The sequence below is a fragment of the Gymnogyps californianus genome, chromosome 3, assembly GCF_018139145.2.
Source record: "Gymnogyps californianus isolate 813 chromosome 3, ASM1813914v2, whole genome shotgun sequence".
NCBI lineage: Eukaryota > Metazoa > Chordata > Aves > Accipitriformes > Cathartidae > Gymnogyps > Gymnogyps californianus.
Window position 1 is genome coordinate 54,444,587 of NC_059473.1, and position 22,539 is coordinate 54,467,125.

The 22,539-nt window shown below is 37.3% G+C and overlaps 1 protein-coding gene across 1 annotated transcript in view; it reads left to right on the top strand.

The window, feature by feature from the left end:
• ADGB (androglobin) overlaps positions 1-22,539 on the top strand; it is a 119,974-nt gene that overhangs the window by 91,189 nt on the left and 6,246 nt on the right. The window contains exons 27-32 of the mRNA XM_050893243.1: positions 1,191-1,378; positions 2,987-3,171; positions 10,139-10,338; positions 11,532-11,643; positions 18,482-18,669; positions 20,365-20,520. Of these exons, the coding sequence (XP_050749200.1) occupies positions 1,191-1,378; positions 2,987-3,171; positions 10,139-10,338; positions 11,532-11,643; positions 18,482-18,669; positions 20,365-20,520 (1,029 nt within the window). The remainder of the gene's footprint in view (positions 1-1,190; positions 1,379-2,986; positions 3,172-10,138; positions 10,339-11,531; positions 11,644-18,481; positions 18,670-20,364; positions 20,521-22,539) is intronic.

Consider the following 22,539-nt stretch of genomic DNA (forward strand, 5'->3'; position numbering starts at 1 on the left):
AATGCTACACTTGCAATAGACATTATTAAAAGTAGGGGCAATATTAATTTAACCTCAGATCTGAAGACAGAATGAACCTGATCTCCAAATTTCCATGCAGCAAACTGCATTCACCCATACTTTCACACTGCCTACAGCATGAAGGGACATTTTAAAGTCTCTGGTTCATCAGTGAATGCAGTAATTTTCATGTTTACATTTTGTCTAATTTTGCTTTCACATGTGTGAAGACTGCTAGCTTTTGCTAAATGTCTTGTGCGTGACTTGCCAAAATATTAGTTTCCTTATCTTCAGCTGTGGTCACCTTTGGAGTTAAAAGTATCTATAATCTCAAAATTGTTGTGCAGTTTTCAAATACATCAACACTTTACAATACACATCTTTCTTACATCTGGCATACAGGCTAGATGTTTCCGAGCAATGCTAGTGTATAGGTTTGATGTGGTTGTCTCAGAGCCTGGAGTGAAAGGTCTTGGCTTATGCAGTCTTTTACTCTTTCTTCATTATATCTACTGCTACTGCTACTACTACTGCTACTACTATCATCACCACCACCCCCACATATAGTTTTGGTCGGATATCAAGAGGGAAAAGAATATTTTGTACCAAATGAAAAGAATTTGATTGATACTATTGCTAACGGTTTTACAAGAAAAAGAACGGTAATATTACAGAACCCAGAGATGTATAGATGTGTTTTATCTGGGAACTATTTGCATAGTCATATGATGTACAAAGCAAGAAAATACATTGCATAAATACGTTTTACTGAAATTTAGTCATGTTATAAGAAGACTTTTCAGACGAGTACTGCACATGCTTCAATAAAAGAGTAAGAACCCATTAATATTTGTTAAATTAGACTTTATTAAACAACTTAGAAACATCCAATAATTTCGTTAGAAAGTGACCTCAGGAGTTTGATTGTACCTGCCCCTAAAAATACCTGCCAGCTTTGAAGTTAGATGAGATTGGATATGACTTGCTATGTAACTCCTTGCCAAATATAAATTCCTGTAATAAGAAATGCTTAAGTTAGACTATAATAGAACTGTAAGAGTCTTGCTTATGAAGGACATCTTATTATATTAGTAAGTGTAACATGGACAAAAAGTATGTTGCAGGTAGTCATAGAGTGCATTTTGAGTAGTGTTATTTCCAAGTAAAAATGACTTGTTTTCTCCTTTCAGAAAGGATACACATTTATGGCTGAAGCACGTACTGGTGACCTACCTGTGGCAGCTGGAAGATGGAGGCTCCGGCTCATCGGTTCTTATAGTCCACTCCCATTTCTCTCTCGTGAGGCTGTAAATAATGTCTATTCTACTAAAGAAATTAAAGAGTATTACATACCCAATGACAAGCATGTAATGTTCAGGTAAATATTGAGAGAAGAATGATTAAATTCTTCTTTTTCTGACAGAAAAGTATGTTCTTTCCTCTTTCTTAGAAGGGGAGGGTATTAAGGCAAATATCTGAATATTACCGGCCGTCAATGTGCAATACCAAATTTAACATTTCATTTGTGAAAGTGTTATTTTCTGAAATATTGCCACTGCTTAATGAAGAACATAGACTGTAACTTTAAAATCATAATAACAGTATTTTGCATTTCTATAAGCTCGATCTTGAAATCTTATCCATATGTCAGTTACTGAAATTCCATAGTACTTTTGGGGATTAAATATGTATTAAAATCAAGATTTTGCAGGTGGGGAAGAGACATAAAGTTTGATATATTTTTTCAGCTATTCAGATAAAGCTTTAAATAATACAGAAATAAAACACTTTCTTTTCTGATATATCAGAAAAATTCAACTTCCATCTTGTAGTGTTGGCAGAAAAATTTATATACCTTTTGCTTTAACATAGTGATTCTTTTAGGAGAACGATTTAATAAAAATGGGATGATTTAATTTTTATTAATCCTTTTTTAATTGATTAAAGTTTATTAAAATCAGTTTATTCTGGCTGAGTTTGAGTTCAGAACTGACCCTAAGTCACTATACTTAAGTTTTTACATAAAGGACTACACACTGCACTAAAACAGGCCCCATGCTTAGAGCTGATGACCTGTATAGATTTTGAAGGTTAATTCTAGAACATTTTGCCTTGATTCCTGACAGTTTGCATCAACATTTCAAATCAATGGATTATTCTTGGGATAGAGGTCTATTCAACAGAAGGAATCAGTTTCAATATAAATGAAGAAAGCGTGAAATGGACATATAACAAATGCACTCAAATTCTGTAAACTCGCTCTTTCTTGATGAATTTTTTTTCTTTTTCTCCCCTCTGATGTTGCCAATCTTTTAAAAATTTTATTTTAAAATATTTATATATTTTTGGCTCCAAATGTGCTGAAGTCAGGGTAATAGAGTTTTTGTGTGGTGTTGTTTGCTTGCTTGCTTGCTTGCTTGCTTGGTGAGATTAGTCTAACAATTTGAATTTATGGACAAAAAGCAAGTAATATATAAAGTTATGAGTCACAACAAAACTATTATTTAAATTTCATCCTAAGACTCTAATTCTACAGTATTTTAATTCCACAATCTTTTAAGTTGACCAGAGTAGCAGCTGTTATCAAATGAGATAGCTCTACCCTTTTGAAAGCAAATCTTTCTTTTTTTTTCTTTTACTTAGTTACTTTTTAGTTGAAACAGTTCCCTAATCTGGCTAACCACGTTTTTCAACAAATACTAGTACAACAGGAGGGAAGATGTATATCTGGACATTTGATAAGGCAGTGAGAAAAAGAAATGGCAAGAACACCCCTTTTTTGCAGCAGCACTTACTTTGATCATGGACTCACTGCACTAAACTTCACTACAGGAAGCTTAGCTCACCAGATTGCAGGAAAACAGTTGACTACAAACTCAATTTTAATTGTTCGCTTCCAGGTCAGCCCAACGTTTAGGTACTTTCCTAAAAAAGAATGATCTGGTATAGTTGGTTATATTGCTATAATTTTTTTCTTCCTCTTTAGGTATTCAGTAAAAGTTGCAGCGTCACATATTGCGACAGTGCAGCTACAAACCTCTAAATCAGATGTCTTCATTAAACTACAAGTCCTAGATAATGAGGAAGAAATTGTGAGTGTCACTGGAAAGGGCCATGCAGTCATCCCTGCTTTTAATTTCTTGAGTAATGTAACGCTTTTGAGTTCTCACTGTAAGTACTGTATTCTGTATTCGATAATTTTATTCACGGAGGGATATACATTCTTACAGTAATGTTAGGTAATCACAGAAAATATTATTTCTTCCTGCTTTTTCCATGAATCCCTAATTGCTTTGTGATGGAGTGGAATCAGCTACATTTTTGAGCAATGAACAGGAGTCCTTGGTCCTCAGCAATGAGGAAAGGTACCGAAAGGATTGATTGAAATAAGGTGTCCACACGTATTTTCTTGCTCTGCCTTTTGGTCTTGTTTTATAACTGAGTAAAGAGTTTTGTGGATAATTGAAGTAGCTTCTCAGTTCTGAAAATTTTTATGCACATGCTTGCCTTGTCCTTGAGAATTGAAATGTTTTATTTTCAAGATCTTGCCTTTATTTGTTTGATCTTAAAGTTCAAAAAATTTTGGCTATTAGGAAACTGATGCCCAGACCATGGGACATGGTAGATAATTCACGGATTACACTGAGCCTTATGGTTTAAATATGCCATCCTGAGCGTCACTTCTTTTAGCAGAAGCACACATTTTATTGGCTTCTCATCCATCATATGAGCCCCAGAGTACAGGGCAAAAGACTCTTGAATAAATGATATAATATTTATCCTTAAGAAAATCTTTCCATTTTTGACTCTACCATTGCTACAGCTTCACAATGATATTCATGGAAATAGAAGACACTGAAGGAAGAGCTACTTGCCCCAGACTTGCAAAGTTGGCATAAAAGGCATAAATGCCAATTATACTATTGTCAATTCTTTATGATAGCAACTGAAATACTGAGAAAAAATTATACCTTATGGGAACGCTTGAATTTAAACAAAATTTCTTTTGAGACAAATTTATTTGAAAGTTACAGCAAACACCTTACTCATTTTTGGCTGAACAGTTGAATCTGAGAAGTTTATTTGCTCAAAGTTTTTGTTTTGTTTTGTTTTTATTTTATTGCCATTCATTACATTGCAGTCTTGTCAGCTCAGCTCTTGTTAAAGGTGAGAACCAGTGTGTGTTCAAAGGTCACCTTTCATAAGCATGCTAAAATTCATGTGTTTTCTCAAAGTACTTTGAAACTAGTGATTGTACCTAACAAAAATCCAGCTGGCTTCAGTTAAAACTGACTCTCTGTAGTCCAGCAAACTAACGTTCTGAATCTACTGTATGCCCAAACCTGGCAGCATATAAATACTGGGAGAAGGGGCAAGGAGGTAAAGAAGATGAAGCCAATCTCTTGTCAGTGGTGCCCAGTGACAAGACAAGCGGCAACGGGCATAAAATGAAATACAGAAAATACAATTTAAGCATTAGAAAAGGTGATTTGGAGGGGGGAGGGGTTGTTTGGTTTGGGGTTTTTTTTGTTGTTTCATTTTTACTCTCAGGGTGTCAAACACTGGAACAGGTTGCCCAGAGAGGTTTTGGAGTCTTCATCCTTGGAGACAATCAAAACCCAACTGGACATAGCCGTGAGCAACCTGCCCTAGCTGACCCTGCTTTTAGCAATGGGATTGAACTAAATGATCTCCAGAGGTGTTTTCCAGCCTCTGCCAGGGCCACTCAGCATCCCGTGATATCAGTTAGTAGTTAAGGCTTATGGGTTTTTTTCTCTTAATGATACACAAATAATCCAGTTTCCTTGGATGTGCTGTCCAGCTAAGGAGGTATTCATTTACAACCAGACTTAACAGAGAGAGCCTTCAGCTTGAGATTGTAGCAATGCTCTGCCATCATCCCCCTCTGATATAGCAAGATAACTTCCTGCACACTCTAGAGGGCAGAGTTAGGATATCCGGACATCCTTTTTCATGTTTCACTTCCAGGCTTTCAGAAGTTATTGTTCTGCCAAACTCAGTACTCAAGAGCTACCGTCAGACAATATTAGCTGTTTGCTACTGGCATTTTTATTGTTTGATGAAATTGGAGCTGGCCTGCTAAAGAAGCTAAACCAAAACTGGAATGAAACTTTTGTCGTCTGAAAGTACACTCGGCCAGTTGATTGACATTTGATTTTGAAGTGGTGTTTAATTTTACTGTTCAGAAACAATAAATATAGCTGAATGAGGTACATAATTGTTAGGCATATTTTCAACAATTGTCCCTGTAGTGCTCAGGTAATTTTTAACAAAAATGAAGTACCATCTACCTGCTTCCACTACACTTATATGTAATAGATTTTAGATGCTACTGCCGTGCCATCTTAACTTCTTTCATAACCTTCATTTGCTTCCCTGTTTTCTATACACTTCACTTCCTAATCAAGCTATTTCCATTTTATTTGTAAGATCGTATACTATTTTGAATTTTTCATTATCTCTATGGTTTTCATTTTGAAAATTATATTCTTCATAAGCATTACAAGTTTGCTTAAATAAAGCAGTTGTTTATAAGCAAACAAGTCAGCTACTGTACTCTCCATGGACACCACTATAGATCAATGTTGTAAGATATTAAAGTCTTCAGTCCTTTTATGAAGATTTTCAAACAATAAATCTTCTGTAAATCAGTTAGTTTCTGCCTGTTTGAGCATATTCAGAACCTGAGGCAAAGACAAATTGTTCAAATACTGGATTATTGCTTTGCTAAAGCCCAAAATAGCATCATATTTCATGTGCTCACCTCCACTATTTTGAACTGTGTAGTTTTCTAACATGATCCTTTAGAAAAATGTTTTATCTAAATTTCCAATGCTATGTGGGAAAAATAACTAATTTAATCATGTTTATGAAACATCTTGATTTCTGTCTCAACTGCACCTTATTAGTACCAGAAATGTAAAATTAAATACTATGGAGACCATGCTCTTAAAGTGTAATTCAGCAGATGACAATGTTGTGGTTTTAAAGGAAGTCATGGAGAAGCTGTCATGATTCTGTCTGAGTTACCAAGATAATCAATAGCTATTTTTGGTTACTGTTTTTGGAATGTGGGAATGGATTAGTAAACTTAATAGTAGACTGGTGGAAATAGAAGCAGGAAAGATATAAGATAGCTCAGATTAGGGTCAGCATCACAATACTTGAAATAAATTGCCAACTTACCCTCAGTAAAGTGAAGGAGAAACTTTCTTTCAGGAAACTGTCTTGTTGGCAAAGATCATAGTCTGAAGACTGAAATAAGTGCCTGTTAAAAGGCACAATCAGCTGAAAGAGAAGAGAAATGGGTTCCAACACATGCTGGAAGGGAGAGGATGGGGCAGAATAACTAAGAGAGACATTTTGTCTTTGTCAGACTAGCAGGGGCATAGGTGAGAAGAACTTTATAAAATATCCTCAGAAATCAGACACACACATTAGGCTTCTATCTCTTATTCTTATGTGCTGTGATACAAATAATTTCTGCTAATTTAAAATTATTTTAATCCATGTGAATCATTCAATGAAATATCTGTTATATTAACCTGATTGAAATTTGGAAGGTTGTCGTATCAGGTTCCTATTCAGTGGAGCCTATAAAAAAAGTGTTATGATTTTAGACTGTATTTGAAGGTGAAATGAATATTCTGATGCCATTTAAGTGTGTGTGAGTGTATGGAGAGCTGTCATTTGGAAGGAATGACTGTGAAGCTGTCACTGTTTGTTGGGTTTTTTACTATTATTTTTACAATACTAGACCAAGTGGCCTTAACATTGAAGTTCTTTTCCTATATATATGCATCCTGTATATCACAAAGAAGAGATTTTGTGTAAGTGTTCCAAATCCTTCAGAGCATCCAAACTAAATGAGCAGATTATGAAATGTACTCAGTATAACCAATATGACAGTATCATATTACCCAACTTGCTGAGTGTCTGTAGATGCAATTTATGGCATTGTAAAAACATGTTTCTTTGCTATTGTCAAAAGTGTTAGGAAATTATGGCCTGTACAATAACAATATAGGAACCTCCATAAATACTGATGCCAAGTTCAGGTGGGGATTTGTACAATTGACACTCAACACAACAAGATTGATACTGTCAGTATCTAGTTGTCCTCTAAAAAAGTGTGTTTTCACAGAATAGGAATAATCAGAAACCACTGCTATACCGTCAGCACCAAACTTGTTAGTTAAGCAAGACACAATCCTCACATGTGAGACCTATTCAGTATCGTACAAGTTCTGCCTCTCATAGAATTGATTGCTGTGTTGACAGAAGTACTCTTAAGTGACATTAATGTGCAAGCACCACCAATAAAACATTATCCTTCTTTCCCACTCACAACCTGTTAATTCATGTCCAGTCACAGCTGTTTTATAAACATCTTTTATAGCTCAGAAACTACATTTAACCAATTGATTTTGACTATATTTACCTCTTCTGAGATGTAGCAGATGACTTGGACCTTGAACATTCGCTTGCCAATAAAGGAGTTACATATTGACATGTTGCAAGCACAACTTGTTTTGTTGATACAAGCACAGCAGTCCTGTAAGCACAGATGGGCAAGTGAATGCTCATAATCCTTTTATTTTCCATAGTAGCAGTCTGATACAATCCGGTCTCAAAGTATCAAAATCTCGTTCAGATATTTGTTTGAATCTGGAGCCAAGGTAGGTAGGAGTTCCTTCTAGTCAGAGCTTTGCTTAGGAAAACCAAGACTGAATATTTATGTATGTAGTAAGGAAAGTAATTTGGTGTCACAGCACCACCTGGTGACAATTGCTAGAACTATTATTTTGGATGTGTATGCGTTTTGGGGAACTTTTGCAAGTCATCTTTCCAGCAAGGAAAGCAGAATAAGTCTTATAGAGGATTCCACCATTCTGAGCTGAGTTATCTTCATGGCAGGATCATCCTCTGGGCAAACCATTACAGAATTTTTCAATAATTAAGCTCTTCAGGTTTAGGAGAGAGAGAAGAGGAGGATAGTGAGGCATTCATGAAAGCTAATAGCCTAAGGAATACAACCTCCCTTGAAACCCACCTACCTTGACAGGCTCCTTCAGAGGGCAGTGCACAGCTCCTGAAGCCCAGACACCAGACTTCCTGGAGAGGAGCTCACCTCTCTGTTGCCTACAAGAGGGAGTATATTTAGTTGGCCTCACAGCTTTAAAGCTACCTTTTTGTAAATTATTTGCAATGTCCCTTGATAACAGTGCTCAGGCAGGCATTGAAGATCCTTCCTGACTAGGCACTTTCATGCAAATATTGCAAATGGTACCTTAAAGGCAAGTTACCCAATTGGAAGGTTTCTGTATGTAGAGTTATTCTCTATTTGGAATCCAAATTGTTTCTTTGCAGCAGGTTTTCACACAGATGTAAAAGAACATGCAAGATTATGGTCTCTGGATAATGTTTATTCTTCATCCAAATGCACTTCTGTTGAGTGAAAGCCTCATGATTTTGGTTCCCTGTGATTAAAGACTTTGTAATCTAACCACTATGAGTTATGTCTCCTCTCACCTTCACAGCATGGGAAGCTAACTGATACCTGGAAAGCTCAGCAGGCTCTATTTGAGTGAGAAACTATTCCACAGATACAGGCTTGCTTAGGCATATCTTTTACAGAACAACACCCATGGAGTTGCATCGCTCTAAAAAATGGGTCAGAAGAAACCAAGTATTGTCTTCCTTCAAGTTCCTCTCACAGGCCTCCTTACCACAGGGACAGCAACAGGGATAGTTCAGGTGCTAAAGATCCTGAATGTCATGCAGAAGAGCAACTCACAGCTTGTGATTAGGAATTTGAGACATCTTGAAGAAAGCATCTCTGCAAGGTCTTGTTTTCATTTCCTGACTTCAACTGATTTTCTTAGGAAAAAGGAAGCACTGCCGTATGCAGAGGAAAGATGTGATAGCAAGTGATCCGTGGCATTTGACTTCCATAAGAAACAATGCTTCCTGACTCCCTTTGCGTTTCTAGTGGCACACACAACCTTTTATTTGGCATTTATACACTGACACACCATCAGTAAATTTTGCTGAATCTGGTCTAATAGTACTCTGAAGTCCTGTAAACTTCCCTGGATGTTTTGTCAACATACATGAAACTCTGTACATTTTTCTTTTGAAGTGTTGCAATGATACAGTATCATCCTTTGCTTCTGCAATAAACCTTGGGAAGAGTAAAGCCTTCTGTCCTCAGTGAAGTAAAAAAGATATCTCTTTCCCAGTTGATGGTCCAGCTATTGTTAGTGTAACACAGGTGAAGCTGCTTCCCCAGAGGTGTTATTTTTGCCCTTATTCAATTTTCTGTGAGATGTTCCCTTTTAGAATTCTCTTTCCTTCCTCTCTAGACATTCAGGCAAGATAATATCATAGATTTCAGTGGCATTAGAAATGAACACAAGTTTACGTTTTCTGGATTAATACTTCTGTTACAGCCTGTCTTTAGCACATTCCTGGTTTCACAGTTTTTCCACATTAATACCTTCCTTAGGAGACAATGATATAACTTTATAAATGATAACAAATGATAAATGATAACAAATAGTTCTATAGCTCCTTTCAAGATTGACTTGTTCTAAACTTCAGTCAGCTATGATCTTTGTGTCAGGTTGACATAAGAGGCTTCTATAAGGGTAGGAGTTGCCAGAACTGCGGCCAATGCACCTCTCCCCCCCGCTCCTTCCATAGGTGTTAACAATTTATTAAATTAGGTTAGCTATACAGAGACCCCATCATACAGAGTACAAGGCTATCTGTATTATGTAATATATACTGTGGTGCTGTGGTGGTTAGTGCAGGAAAGAAGTGTGAGGTTTGGGAGGAAAAATTATACACTTTAGTAACAACAGTTATATATACAGTCTTTCAAATTTCTCATTATTCACTTTGAAGAGATTTGTGATTTGCATGCAGAATGAAATCAGGGTAGTATTTGGAATAAGCATAATTTTAATTGGAACCTTGTGAGCATAATACAGCATGAGAAAATTGACTATGCTAATTCTTCTTTCTCATAGTTTCTGGGGGCATCTGTTTACCTCATACCAATAATTCATACAATTTCTGGAAATTTACACTGACATTTTTTATCATCTTGCAGCAAGCAAAACCCAGATTATTCAAAGTAGTACAAAGAAGGAATCAGAAACTGGAGGATCAAAAAAAAAAGGTCATATTTCATCTTCAAAGGACACCAAAACTCCTTTCAAGCCAGGACTTGTACAAGAAGGCCCACCTATATTAGAAGATGAATCTTTACTCTTGGAAAACTTTCAAAATAATGATGGAAGTCCACAACAAGTAAGAGATTCCAAATCATTGGGATTTGGAAAAAAAAAAAAAAAAAACCAAACAATGAAGGGGTATTGATAATTCTTTTGGTACATGTGGAGATCTGATACCCTGAGGCAAGAACAAGGAATCCAAAATTAAGATTGTTGGTAGCTTCTGAATGAGGCTATGGAGAAAGGATAATGTACATATATGAATAACCAAATAACAAAGGGTCATTTTTGTTTTCAAATCAAGGTGATACATTCAGTCTTTAAATGTTCTTCGTTTGCCCAATCCAATTCAAGTATAGCATAACTTTCAGCTAAGGGCCAAAAACTACCAGTAATGAAGTTAAACTTCTGATGATTCAATGTGAGTTTTGTTTGAAATATGATGTAAGAGAAGGCCATCTTTAATAGTTTTAATAGAGAAACACCTGTTGCAAGTCAGCTGAAAGCTTTAGTAGCACACGTACAATAGCTGCTACTTGAGCTGCGTTTCTCAGAGAGGGATGTCAAAACCATGGATTTTTCTTGACTTCTTGACTAGTATTATTTGTCTATCCTAGAAAAATAGCATTTATTTTCTAAAACAGTTCTTGTTTCTCTATCTCCAAGTGTTTCTCTACTGTGATATTTCCTGATAATTGAGTTCAATTAAAACAAAGTATTCCAGGGAAAAAAAGATTATTGAGAAATAAATTCCATGGTTGTTCCTTTGACTCAGAACTGGCTTTAGAATTTGGAAAACAATTTTTAAAGAGAATAATTTCCTGTTCAGTGTAGACAACGTTTAAAATAACCCATGGACCCTGTCACCCCTACCTCAAATTAAGACTTTATTGAGTGCTAGTATTAGGGCTCAAAGCCCTGTAGTAGGTCCTAAATCAAAGACAAAAGTCTTTGGTTTAGCACATGGCATGCATAGGAAAGTTACATGGAAATCTTAAAGGAATGTAGCTCCTTATTGTATAGCCCAATTTAGTTTCACTTGATAAACACATGAATAATTGTTTAATTTCACAGGAATTAAAATAAAATCTGTGGAATTAACACTAATTTTTTAAGCTTCTTGTGAATACTGTAATGTGCAAGCTTGTAAATTATGTGTTTTATTTGGTGAGTTCAATAACTGCCAGTTTACTAACCTGCAGGACTTTTGAATGCTTACTACAATTGTTATGTCTTCAGCATGTTAACATACTGCATTTTCTTTCACAGTCTCACAAATATATCATACAAGCATTAGTGTTGTATGATAGTTGGCCACTTACTGAGAGTCAGTCTCTGTTTGTTCAGGAACTGAAAGAAATGGAGAAAAATGAAATCAAAGGTAGGTCAATCCAAGTATGTATTTAGTCAAATGCATCATGTTACTGATTTAAAAAAATGTTATATTGCTACAAGCCAAGACCATATGACATTTTTTCTTTTATTCACTGCTTAAGTAAAATAATTAAGCAACGAAGCTCTTTGTTCTGTGGTTCATAGAAATGAAGTTTGATTGCATGATTCTATACCTTCAGTTCACAAATTATAAAGAAATCAGAGAATACTCTGCAAAACTCACCTGAGCTTCTTACAGCTTAACTTTAGGTAGGGATCTAGAACAGTTGCAGAAGTAGGACTACAGTCAGAGAGACCTATGAAGTGTAATAGAAAGGCACGGTGCCCTGACAAAGTACACCCAAACATAGAAGTTTCTACTGAAACTAGAGAAACATGCCTGCCGATAATTTAAGAAAATGACACTGACAAGAGGAAAAAAAAGGCCTGTTTTGGGATATGTATTACTTCTGTACTGCTAGGAGAAGAATTTAGGCAGGAGGCAAGCCTAGGAAAGGCCCCAAGGACAGGCTGTGTATTCAAGCCGGGAAGGGGACAGAGGAATTACAGAAGCTTTTCTTATTTTTCCAGTTTCTCTTAGCATTTCTTGTTAAGGCACAGGAAAAAAACCCAACACCTATTAAAAGCAGTTAGAATACTAGTCAGTATCCTAGAAATTGGATAAATGTCTCATGTTTGCTTCTCCTTTTACCACTGGGGCTGATACAGAATGATTTAGAACTTAATTATGTTAGAAGAGAATTTATCATGCTGGATCCAACAGCCCGGGAGAGGCGAGGCTGCTGCCACTCCACGTCCCCAGGTCCAACCGTTAGCAAGGCTGAAGATGCAGTCCCAGCAGGCACACGCACACAGAACATACATACACGCTATGTATATACATATATACATTGCCAGCCACACAGATCACAGGCAGACACTTGGAGCACTCACACAAACACAGCACCAATGGCCTCATCCTGCTTCCCTCTCTGGCTGGACAGAATGGAAGTCCACTAGAGAGACTATATATATGTATATATATATAAGGTGGATCCTTCCAGCAGCTGGACTTAGACATCTAGTCTGCCCAGTAGCTGGCCCCTGGATCCCATATAAGCTCCTGAGGCTGCAGCCCTACTCCAGCTGCTGGTGCAGACCATCACACACACACGCGGACATGCACACACGCAGCTGACTCCTCTGTGCTCTCACCCCTAGATTCCTGCAGAACCTAAAATATTACTTTCCACCATTCAGTAAATTTCCCCTATTGTTAATATTAAAGTTCAATAACTCAATTTTTAAAATATGAGATAAGGAGAAATTATTTGCATTATCCTTCCTCATATATATACAGTTGCTAATACCCTTAAATTTTCTTAGAAAGATTTGACCTTTATTTGTTAGTGGTATTTCTCACTTCTTACTCTGGTTACATATTTCTTTTTAAATATCTGTTGGTTTGGTTTTTTTTTTTTCTTTCTATTACCCTGGACTGAAGTTAGATTCATCAGCAGTAATTGCTGACACATATTATTTCATTTCTTGTTTTTAAGATGAGTGCACCATTTGAGATTTTTGCAGTCTTTTTTCAGCTAGCATTACAGAACTTTACAAAGATGTGTCTTCTTGATTTACTATAGTCCCTAGTCAGTTTTAGTAATATTTGAGGAGCTATGTCATGTAGCCTTACAGGCCTGTACACAGCTTTTTTAGTGGTGATTTCTCCTGGTTTAGTTTGTTGCGTACTTCACAAAAGCGTCTTTTCTTCCTAGATGACTCAATTTATTCTCCTCGTTTTCTCTTTAGTGATAGACTGCTTCTTACAATAGACATCCTAGAACATTGTCTTATCCTTCTGAGTCGGCTACATAGTGACAGCTTGCACTTAACGCACCAGTCATGCTACTGGTGTGTATCCTTTCATACAGCTATCACCATGGTCTGTAAAACTGCAGGTCAAAGGAGGTCACTTAATCTCTAAGTTTCTTCACTAGTTCTCAGCTGTTATTACTGAAGCTTGTCAATGTCATCAGTATTCTCATGTTTAGTTCAAGGTAGCAGTATTCCCTTCTCCATGTTAACTGATGCTTTGGCTCATTTGCAGTCAACCATACTCAAGCCACAGTCAGTGATAACGAGCACTTTTCTCTTAGGATTCTTTTTAAATGTTGTGATTTCTGTGTCCTCTCATAATTGCTGCCTTTCAAAGTAACCCAAATCCATTTCACAGTTCATATTAACTGGGCGTTTCTGTTTATACAAGGATACCAACAGATTGCCCAGGCCACCAACAGAGTTTAAAAACAAAATATATCATAAAGTTTAAACACCAACGCTTACTGTATTTACTACGTAGCATTTATTTTATGTACCCCTGTTAACAGCAATATTTATCTGGAGTGCTTACTATAGGTAAGTATTTTGGAAAAAACAACATTTAATCTTTGAATCCTTTTCTGATTGTGAACTAATCTTAAAGCAATTTGAAAACTGAGCTTTACCATTTAAAGCTGCCAGCACCAGTTGTCAAACACACAATTCATATAATAGCAATGTTGGTGTGTAACCAAAAAGGCATCCTCTCACCATGTGATTTTTAAGAAAGCTGCAGTTAGCCAGGTGGAAAATTCCTGCAACAAATTTTCACCATTTCAGGTATCACTTTTTCATGTAAGACAACAGTGCCATCTGGAGTTAGTTTTGTATTAAAGCTAATTTATCATGGCAAAAGCATATTTCAGCTTTGTATTAGCATTTACTAAAATCTTTTAAACTAGTCTCCCTTTAAATGAAGACCCATACTATTATACTATCGATATTCACCGATATTATAAATATTTATTAAGAACATTTTTGAAGAAAGGAAGTTCTCCGGCATACAGATGCTATGATAATTCTGTATTTTGTATTTGTTGATGTTTGTTATTCTTTTGTTTCTTCAAAATCCTTAATACTGCAGTTTGGCAGTACTTGTAAAAAGAACTGTGTTAGCAAAAGTTATTGCATGACTAATATTTAGTCATATTTATTATATATGAAATCTCATTAAATGTTTTATTAAAGAGCACATTGCACAAACAAAACATTAAAAAGGCATTAACCAGGAAAACCCAAGTACCCAAGTACGCAGAAATTAAAAAGTGCCAGATAGTTTATTATTTATACAGTCTTCATTCCTTTCTCTTTTTTTTTTCTTTTTTTCCTTCCATTGGGAACTGTTAATGGGGCAAGACTTCAATGGAAAAATAGTAAAAAAAAAAGTAAGATCTGGATCATAATTCTTGTGTGAAAGGGGAAAAATTAGCAGGCAATCTTGCAACTGCTAATACCATTTTAAGTTGCTCGACTGTGCGAACAAAATTATTTTAAGATTCATTTTGTATATATGATTTTCAGCTATTGCCTTTTTGGGTTCTTTGGTTTTACTTTTCTTGTACTAAGATCAGAAGTATTATTGTGCAACTGTCACAACCCAGAGTTGAATCATCAGTGTGCGCTGAATGCTGACTGCAGCCTGTATTTTATATATTGCCTTAAGTTAACTCAAGGGTATTAGCTGTTGATGAGAGAAGGCTGTCTGTCCAACTGGGAGAGCAGGGGGAGATAGGGTGCCCAACCCAGGTAGTAGAGGTAGGTTTGAAAAGGCAGGAGAGGCAACATCCTTTGGAATATTCCTTTTTTTTCTCCAGAGCTGGGAAAGTTTCTCCCACAGGTTTTCTCTTCCCGCAGGAGAACCTGCTGGCTCGTGCCAAGGGCAGGATTTCATGAGATGTTTAACAGGATGTTGAGTTCTCCCTCTCTTTATCTCTTTCCCACCTTGCCTGTCCATAGTGATTAATCACTTGCCTTGTGTTCAGTGAAAAATAGGTCACTGAGGATGCATGATGGTCCTAGAGTTTAAAGACCTGTAGACCTCTAAGCCATGTTCTAACCCCACCCTACTACTGCAACCATATTGGTGGCTTGCTTCTATCCTGGTGTATTTTTACTGCAACTTTAGTGTCTGGATGAGCCCAACTTTGGAAAGATTTTTGACATTGCTATCTGTCGAGAATCCTTGTGAGGGTCCAGTCAGAGACAGGAAAAGCAACATCTGAACTTCTCGGTCATTTCCTAACCAAATCTGAAAGTCTCTCATGAGGCAAGTAACAGTCATTTCTGCCAACTACTGGGTAATCCCACTAAATGCTTAGAGCCTATTTCAGATAGTGGGAGCATGATATCTTCTCAAAGAAAACTTCAAAAGACTCCTCTGTATTTTACCTATGAATAAGATACATTCTCTGTAATTTGAATTTCATAAATCAGGAGTAGCTATCTTGCCTAAAAAAGAGAATTGTTGTATCTCAATCTGAAGTTATGACTTTCAGATAGGAATCATTTGGTGTAATTATTTAGCTTGTCATAGACAGGATATCAGACTGGATGATCACTATGGTCCCTTCTGGCATTAGACTAAATGAATCTCTGAGTAAATAATTGAAAAGTGGTAGAGAAGCTAATTTTAAGAGTTGCTATCAGCTGTTTGTCATCACTGTCAATTGGTGTGATGCCCAAGCTTTTCTTGGTGCCATACATATACGATAACTGCCACTGAGAGTTTGTGATGATTGATGCATAAGCTGTGAGCTGGAATGGCCTTTTACTTTCTGTATCATCTCCCTGCCTTTCTTCTTATCACATCCCATACAAACCATTTGCCTGGCTTTGTCCTTGGAAAAGCCCCGAGGAACCACTCACATCTCCCTTAGAGTCAGAGTGGGCTGCATGCTACAGTGCGAAACTGCAGCCAGTGTCCCCTCCAGGAATATCTGGAGGATGATCCCAAAACCGGGGGAGACTGCCTGCTCTGCTGAGGGAGGGAGGAGGGCTGGGGGAACCTGGACAGTGCAGCGTTCTGTTAGCTAAGAGAGCTCAACTGAATCCTGTCCTCAGCCTCCGTATCAGGAGTTAAAGCAGGATAGCTCTTTTTAGCCCGTCACTTCATATGTTTGTTCATTATTTACTAACTTCTTTGTGTACCTCGTAAGTCCAGAGCACCAAAATATTAAAATTCAGAGTTGTACAATATTTGTAGAAGCCAGACAAAGCTTGTGGTATCCCATGACATAGAAAATCTTTGTCTGATATCATTTAGCTAATGACACTGAATGTCTCTTGAGTGTTTGTATAAACAATAAATAATTTATCTTTAAAAATTAATAATTCACTGAATAATGCATGTACACCAGCCTGATTTATGGTGCTAATATGTTATGATAATGTGAAATTAAATGGAAAGCCATTTATGTAATGATATTTTAACTTCAAATAATGTCATCACTATTTATTTTATATTTGCATTTCCTCTGGAGTTGTTTTAGTATCTTCAAACTTGTGGAGACTGCTTTAATTTTTGCTTTCATTCTTTAATGTATGCTTTGGTAGCATTGAATTAATTTAAGCTTAGCACTTTGGTGCCATTGTACATTATTTAAGTAGCATGAGGAGATAAGAATAATATAATTTATACATAAACACATGTATAATGTATGATGTAATACACACATATCATATAATATATATTTGTATGTGTAGTTATAAGTGTATTATAAATGTTTCTATATGTTTAATATTTACAATGTTCTATATCCATAAAACCTCAGCCATGACATTGCAGATCTGATCCAAAGCTCATTAATGCCAGTGGAATATCTTCAGTGGACTTTGGATCAAATCATGCAGCACAGTGATTTGTCCTCAGTGGAAAGAGATTAGAAAAGCATAGCATTAAGTGAAAGGTACCTTGTTATTATTGTCCAATTGTAAAACAATCACTCATTTCCTCTTTTTTCTAAAAGAAATGCCTTGGTTTATTGTATTGACTAAATCTAGGTTTTCAGCATTTGTTTTAATGTTTCAAGCAGTATGAAGGTGGAGGGAAACAAAAATTTCAGACTCAGATCTTTAATCTTTCTCATAGTGTTGTGGGTCCATTCCAGGTTGTTTCAATTGACGTGTTCCTTATGCTGTTAATGCTATATGGTATTACAGGCTTTATGTGTTTACTTACATATTTTAACAAGAATATGACATGCAAAAAGTCTTGTTAACAGCTCCCACTAAGACAGTGCAGAATAAGTGTTACAAATGTCAATTCTCAACATCTTTAATTCAAACATATAGCATACATATAGCATACACACGTACTGATAAAATAATTAATCCAGAATGTTCTCAGATAGTCCTGAGAATGATAATTGTGAATTTCTTAAATATGCATCAAATCTCAAATAGGTTTCTTTGCCTTAACTTCCTTGCACTTTTGGTGGGGTGTATCTTCCCTTCTGCTCTTCACACTTTCAGGCTTACAAGGATATGAGACAGTGAGAACATTGGTTTTACCTACTTTGAGTTTCTCACCTGCCTGGTGCACAGCACTGACAGAGATTGTGTGAGACTGTACAAGAGAAGTAAGAGTCAGACTGTGATTCTGTACATTGCAATCTTTGGACTGACCCATACACAATGCAACAATGCAGTGACTGATGTGCAGGGACCGTGGCAAACTCACAGTTAAGCCCTGGGTAAAGTGCTATTTAGGACAGATAAGGCTGTCACAATATGTCCACCTTGTAAATCTGTTTTTAAAAGTTGTTTTGTCCCAACGTTCTTTCTTGGTCCAACAATAAATGTTAGTGTAGTACTTGAAAGTGTCAACTAACTAACTGACTTTTCTTTGTCTTTCTGTATGGCTGTTTTGTGCTGTTATTCCACCCTGGATATTATATGGGGAAATATATTTATGGATGACAATGGTATCCTCTAATTCATCATGTATCATAACTACATCTGAATAGTACATGGGGAAAAGCATGAGGAGCACAGCTTTCCCCTAATGCTCAATTATTCTGAAGGACAGAAGTCTGCAAGTATTCCTAAACCAACCAGAAAATCAAAAGATAAAGCATCTGAGAAGACAGAAAAAGAGAAGTCCAATAAAGAAAGAGGATCACTTGTATCTCTTGCATCTCGACCTGAATCTCAGGTGAGAACAAACCCAAAAACTGGATTTGTTGGATGTGCCGCCATTGTACTCAGTGTAAAGATACTTTCAGGTCTGCAGATCAGTATTACTAGCACTTCTAGTGTATCCCTTGCATTTCTCTATGCCCTGCTTTGCCACCTTTTTAGCTTTACACCTGAGAGAGATTGAACTGCACATGTAAAAGACATGCATCCTGCATTTAGAGATGTAATGTGCTCATTTCTTTGTTTATGTATAAAGCAACTGCTGGTTGTTTCTTTTGTTAGTCTAGTTTCTGTCTCTGCTGAAGGTTTATTAAATTCCGTGAATTCGCCATATTCATGTTCCATTAGTCCCTCATTGTCGTGGGTTTTATGGGTTCCCAGGAAGATGAAATAGGTCTTTCCGCTATAGTCAGTTCCTGTCTCGTATGTCACAATTGTCATTAGTTTGCGGACGTCCAATAGCATAAAAATTGGTACCTACTTGCCTACTGGCAAATTCTTCTCATCTGTGGTGTGATAATCTGAGTGTTCTGTGGTTGACCAAAAGGCTACTGCCAGCCTGTATGCCTTAAAAGGAATAATTGACTTTATGGATTGCAAACAGATTAATGCAAGGCAAAGAAGAAACTGACAGCTCCTTGTTTAATGGTATTGCTTTTGCTGGGAATTTTGCTGCCTCATGGCAGGTAGTTCAAGGGGAGGGCATCTCCATAGAGTTTTTAATGAAGAAATCTCTACTGAATTGTTTTGTGGACTAAACCTGCTGCACAGCAAACTTTCCTATGATTCACATCCACACCTTGTTATATAGAGTTCCAGAACAGTGCCTTAATCCTTCTTTCAGAGCAGTCCGAGTGGCTGCAGTTGAGATTGTTGGTCACTGAAATGCAATGCAGCTTCAGGCTGTGTCAGATTTCTGCCTTCAGCTCCAATGATGGGGTACACAGGATTGTGCTAGGATGATAGCTCTTGGGAGTTCTTCAGTCTGCCACTAAACAGATGCAAGTTGCAAGATGGAACTGCTTGCAGATAAAGAAGATGCCCGTCTTTAGTCTCAAATAAAAGCTGAACTCCTATCTCTACTTCTAAATTGTGGGCTTAAAGCTTCTGCAGGTGGTATGGTTTCCAGAAATATATGCAGCACAATATCTCATTCATCGGTCAGACAGCAGAATAGTCTCCTACAGTTGAGGCACCACTTGTATGCTATGGTTCTGGAGAAGCCATGCGTTAAGGTGGTTTAGAGAATTTGGGAAGTGATTGGAAAGAACCAGATGCCTCGTAAGGCAGAGCAAGATGTATTTCCACACAAAAAGCCTAGTTAAATATAATAAGACTTCTAGAAAAAAGCTTGTGGAAGGAAGGCAAGGAAAGGAGGGAAGGAAAGGAAAAAAGCTTGACAGGAAGATAAGAATTGCTACAAAATACTCTTGTTCAGACAGACTGTTGAGAAGAACTGGGATTGTGGAGCATGCTGTATGGGAGTTGGGGGAAGCACATAAAGAAAATATCTCAAAGAGCTTCTAGACATTGCAAAGTAATTTTCCTTTCCTTTGGCAGCCCCTGTGTAGTAATGCATGTCAAAGTCTATCAATGTAGAATGTATATCAGTCAGGAAAATTACCAGCATACAGCAACATAACTTTATCCTAAATAGAGGTAGTAGATGTATACCAATAAATACATTATGTTTATGATACTTCACTTCCAGCAAGCTGCTTCAGACAAACCGTACTGGACTTTACATCTAGTGAGTGAGCAGAGAGAGGCAGACATTCTGGAGGTGAAGAAAGACACTCAGCGAGCAGATGAGATCAGAGCCATGAAACAAGCATGGGAGTCTGCAGAGCCAGGAAGAGCTATCAAGGTAACATCAGAGTGCCATCTTTGCAGTAATGTTTCTTCACAGGTTCCAGGAGCTGCTGTGATGGTAGAGCAGTTGCCACAACAGAGACCTGACTTCATATGGCTGTCCTCTTCACCACTCTGTGGAAGACAGGAAATTTCACACAGGTTAAAGAATCAGAAGTGATTATGTGCATGAACTCTGGGCAGGAATCCAGATCATCTCCTTTACACTTCTGTAGATCACTGAGACTTCAGACTCAACTTTACAAAACAGAGAAAAGTTTCTTCCTAGAAAGCCCACTAGCTCTACATAATTGCAAAGCTGCTGCTTGTGACAAGTTTAATGTTTAGCATGAACAGATTCTAGTGAGAAATACACTGCTATAAACATGCCAAAAAGATTTCTCTTGAAGAACTGGCACCTGGCCAGATCATCACTGAAATTGTCCCCTGCAGCCAGGATTCCCAACTTCATTCTGGGTTGCAGGTTACCCATGAGCCTGTACATGCTGCTCTGTATGAATTCACTGTTTTGGAGAAGCAATACTAATTCAGATGTCAGCTGCAGCTGGGCTCTTTTGACATGATGTATGCTTAAGATGGAAAAATAATACAAGTTCTTTCTAGCAAAGCAAAAAGTTAAACTGCTGATTCAGAATTGGAAGCATCATTACCAAAAAAAAAGGAAAATAAAAGAACAAAATGCAGTCTTAAAACTTACCTAACAGCCATCCCCTATCACCACCACCACCAGTGACCTTTGAGGGGTATTTGGCCAGAAACCCCAGCTCAGAAGCATTTTGCCTTTTTTATATTACCTTTCAGAAATGAACCTCAGACATGGGCCTTCCCAGCTACACTTTCAGATTTTCTCAGTTCTGTTCAGTGTATCCAAAGCTCAAAAATTTTTCTGACACTACTTTATTAAATTCTGATCTAAGGAGAGATGCATGACTGCAGCTTTGATTGGCTGTGCTGAGACTGAAAATGCAAATACAGCGTCCTAAAGATTAGCTGGAAATGAATCCCCTTTGATGTGTAGAGTCTCTTCAGAATGCTGGTTCTACCACTGTTGCCTTTTTTGATCAGAAAATCAACTGAATTACAGCTAAAGGGTTCCATTTTAAAAGCCCCTTAGGTCTGTGACATTTTTCTAAAATGGCCATCCTTAAGAAAATTGCAGCAACTACATGTAATATGCTAAAAAAAAGGTCTAACTTGGGAGTCTGCTATCCAGACTAAGTAGCTTCCCTCCTCCTTTCTTCCTGATCACCCTGCCCCAACATCTGCCTGTTCCAGGGGTCACATGCCCTGTGACTCTGGGAATTAGGTACCTGACTCCAGCCTGACTTCTGGCTTCTCCATCCATTCTGGCAATCTGAGCCCTTAAGAGAAAGTCCAGTGTGCCCAAGTCACCTTCTGAAAAGACAGGCAGAGTGATGATGCCTGGTTTTGGCATCAAAGGTAAAAGAGTCTGAAAGGGTTTGCACCCATAGCTCCCATTTCTCAGGAGGAAGTCTAAATCACCAGGCTATAGGAGCTCCTAGGAGGAAGTGGTATTTCCCTAAGGAGGTGCAGTAGCTGAATGTATTCTGGCCATACATTCAGCTATGAGGGAACTTTGCTTTTCAGGGTTTTACTTTTTTTTTAAAACCGAAGATTATTTTAAACTGCCCAGAGATCAGTGATTTTCCAGTATTTCATTGCATGATGATCTTTAGTGTAAGTATTCAATGTCTCAGGACTGATTCAATGGGAACCCTAGCATCTTTTCTGATTCCAGCCCCAGGCAGAGTTGCATACTGCACTCTGGTGTTAGGTTTGTGATTGACAGCATCATTTTCTCATTTGGGATATGTACTAAATATAGCCAGTATGCATTGACTGGAGTGAAACCATTCAAAGTGTACTGCCTACTTTTCATTTTACTAAACTACCATCTCACAAAGGTTTACTTAGGGGTTCTTATTCGTATACTCAAGACACACTTGATATAAATTAAACATGAACTTCAAGTACTACTGCTAATTTATTTCTC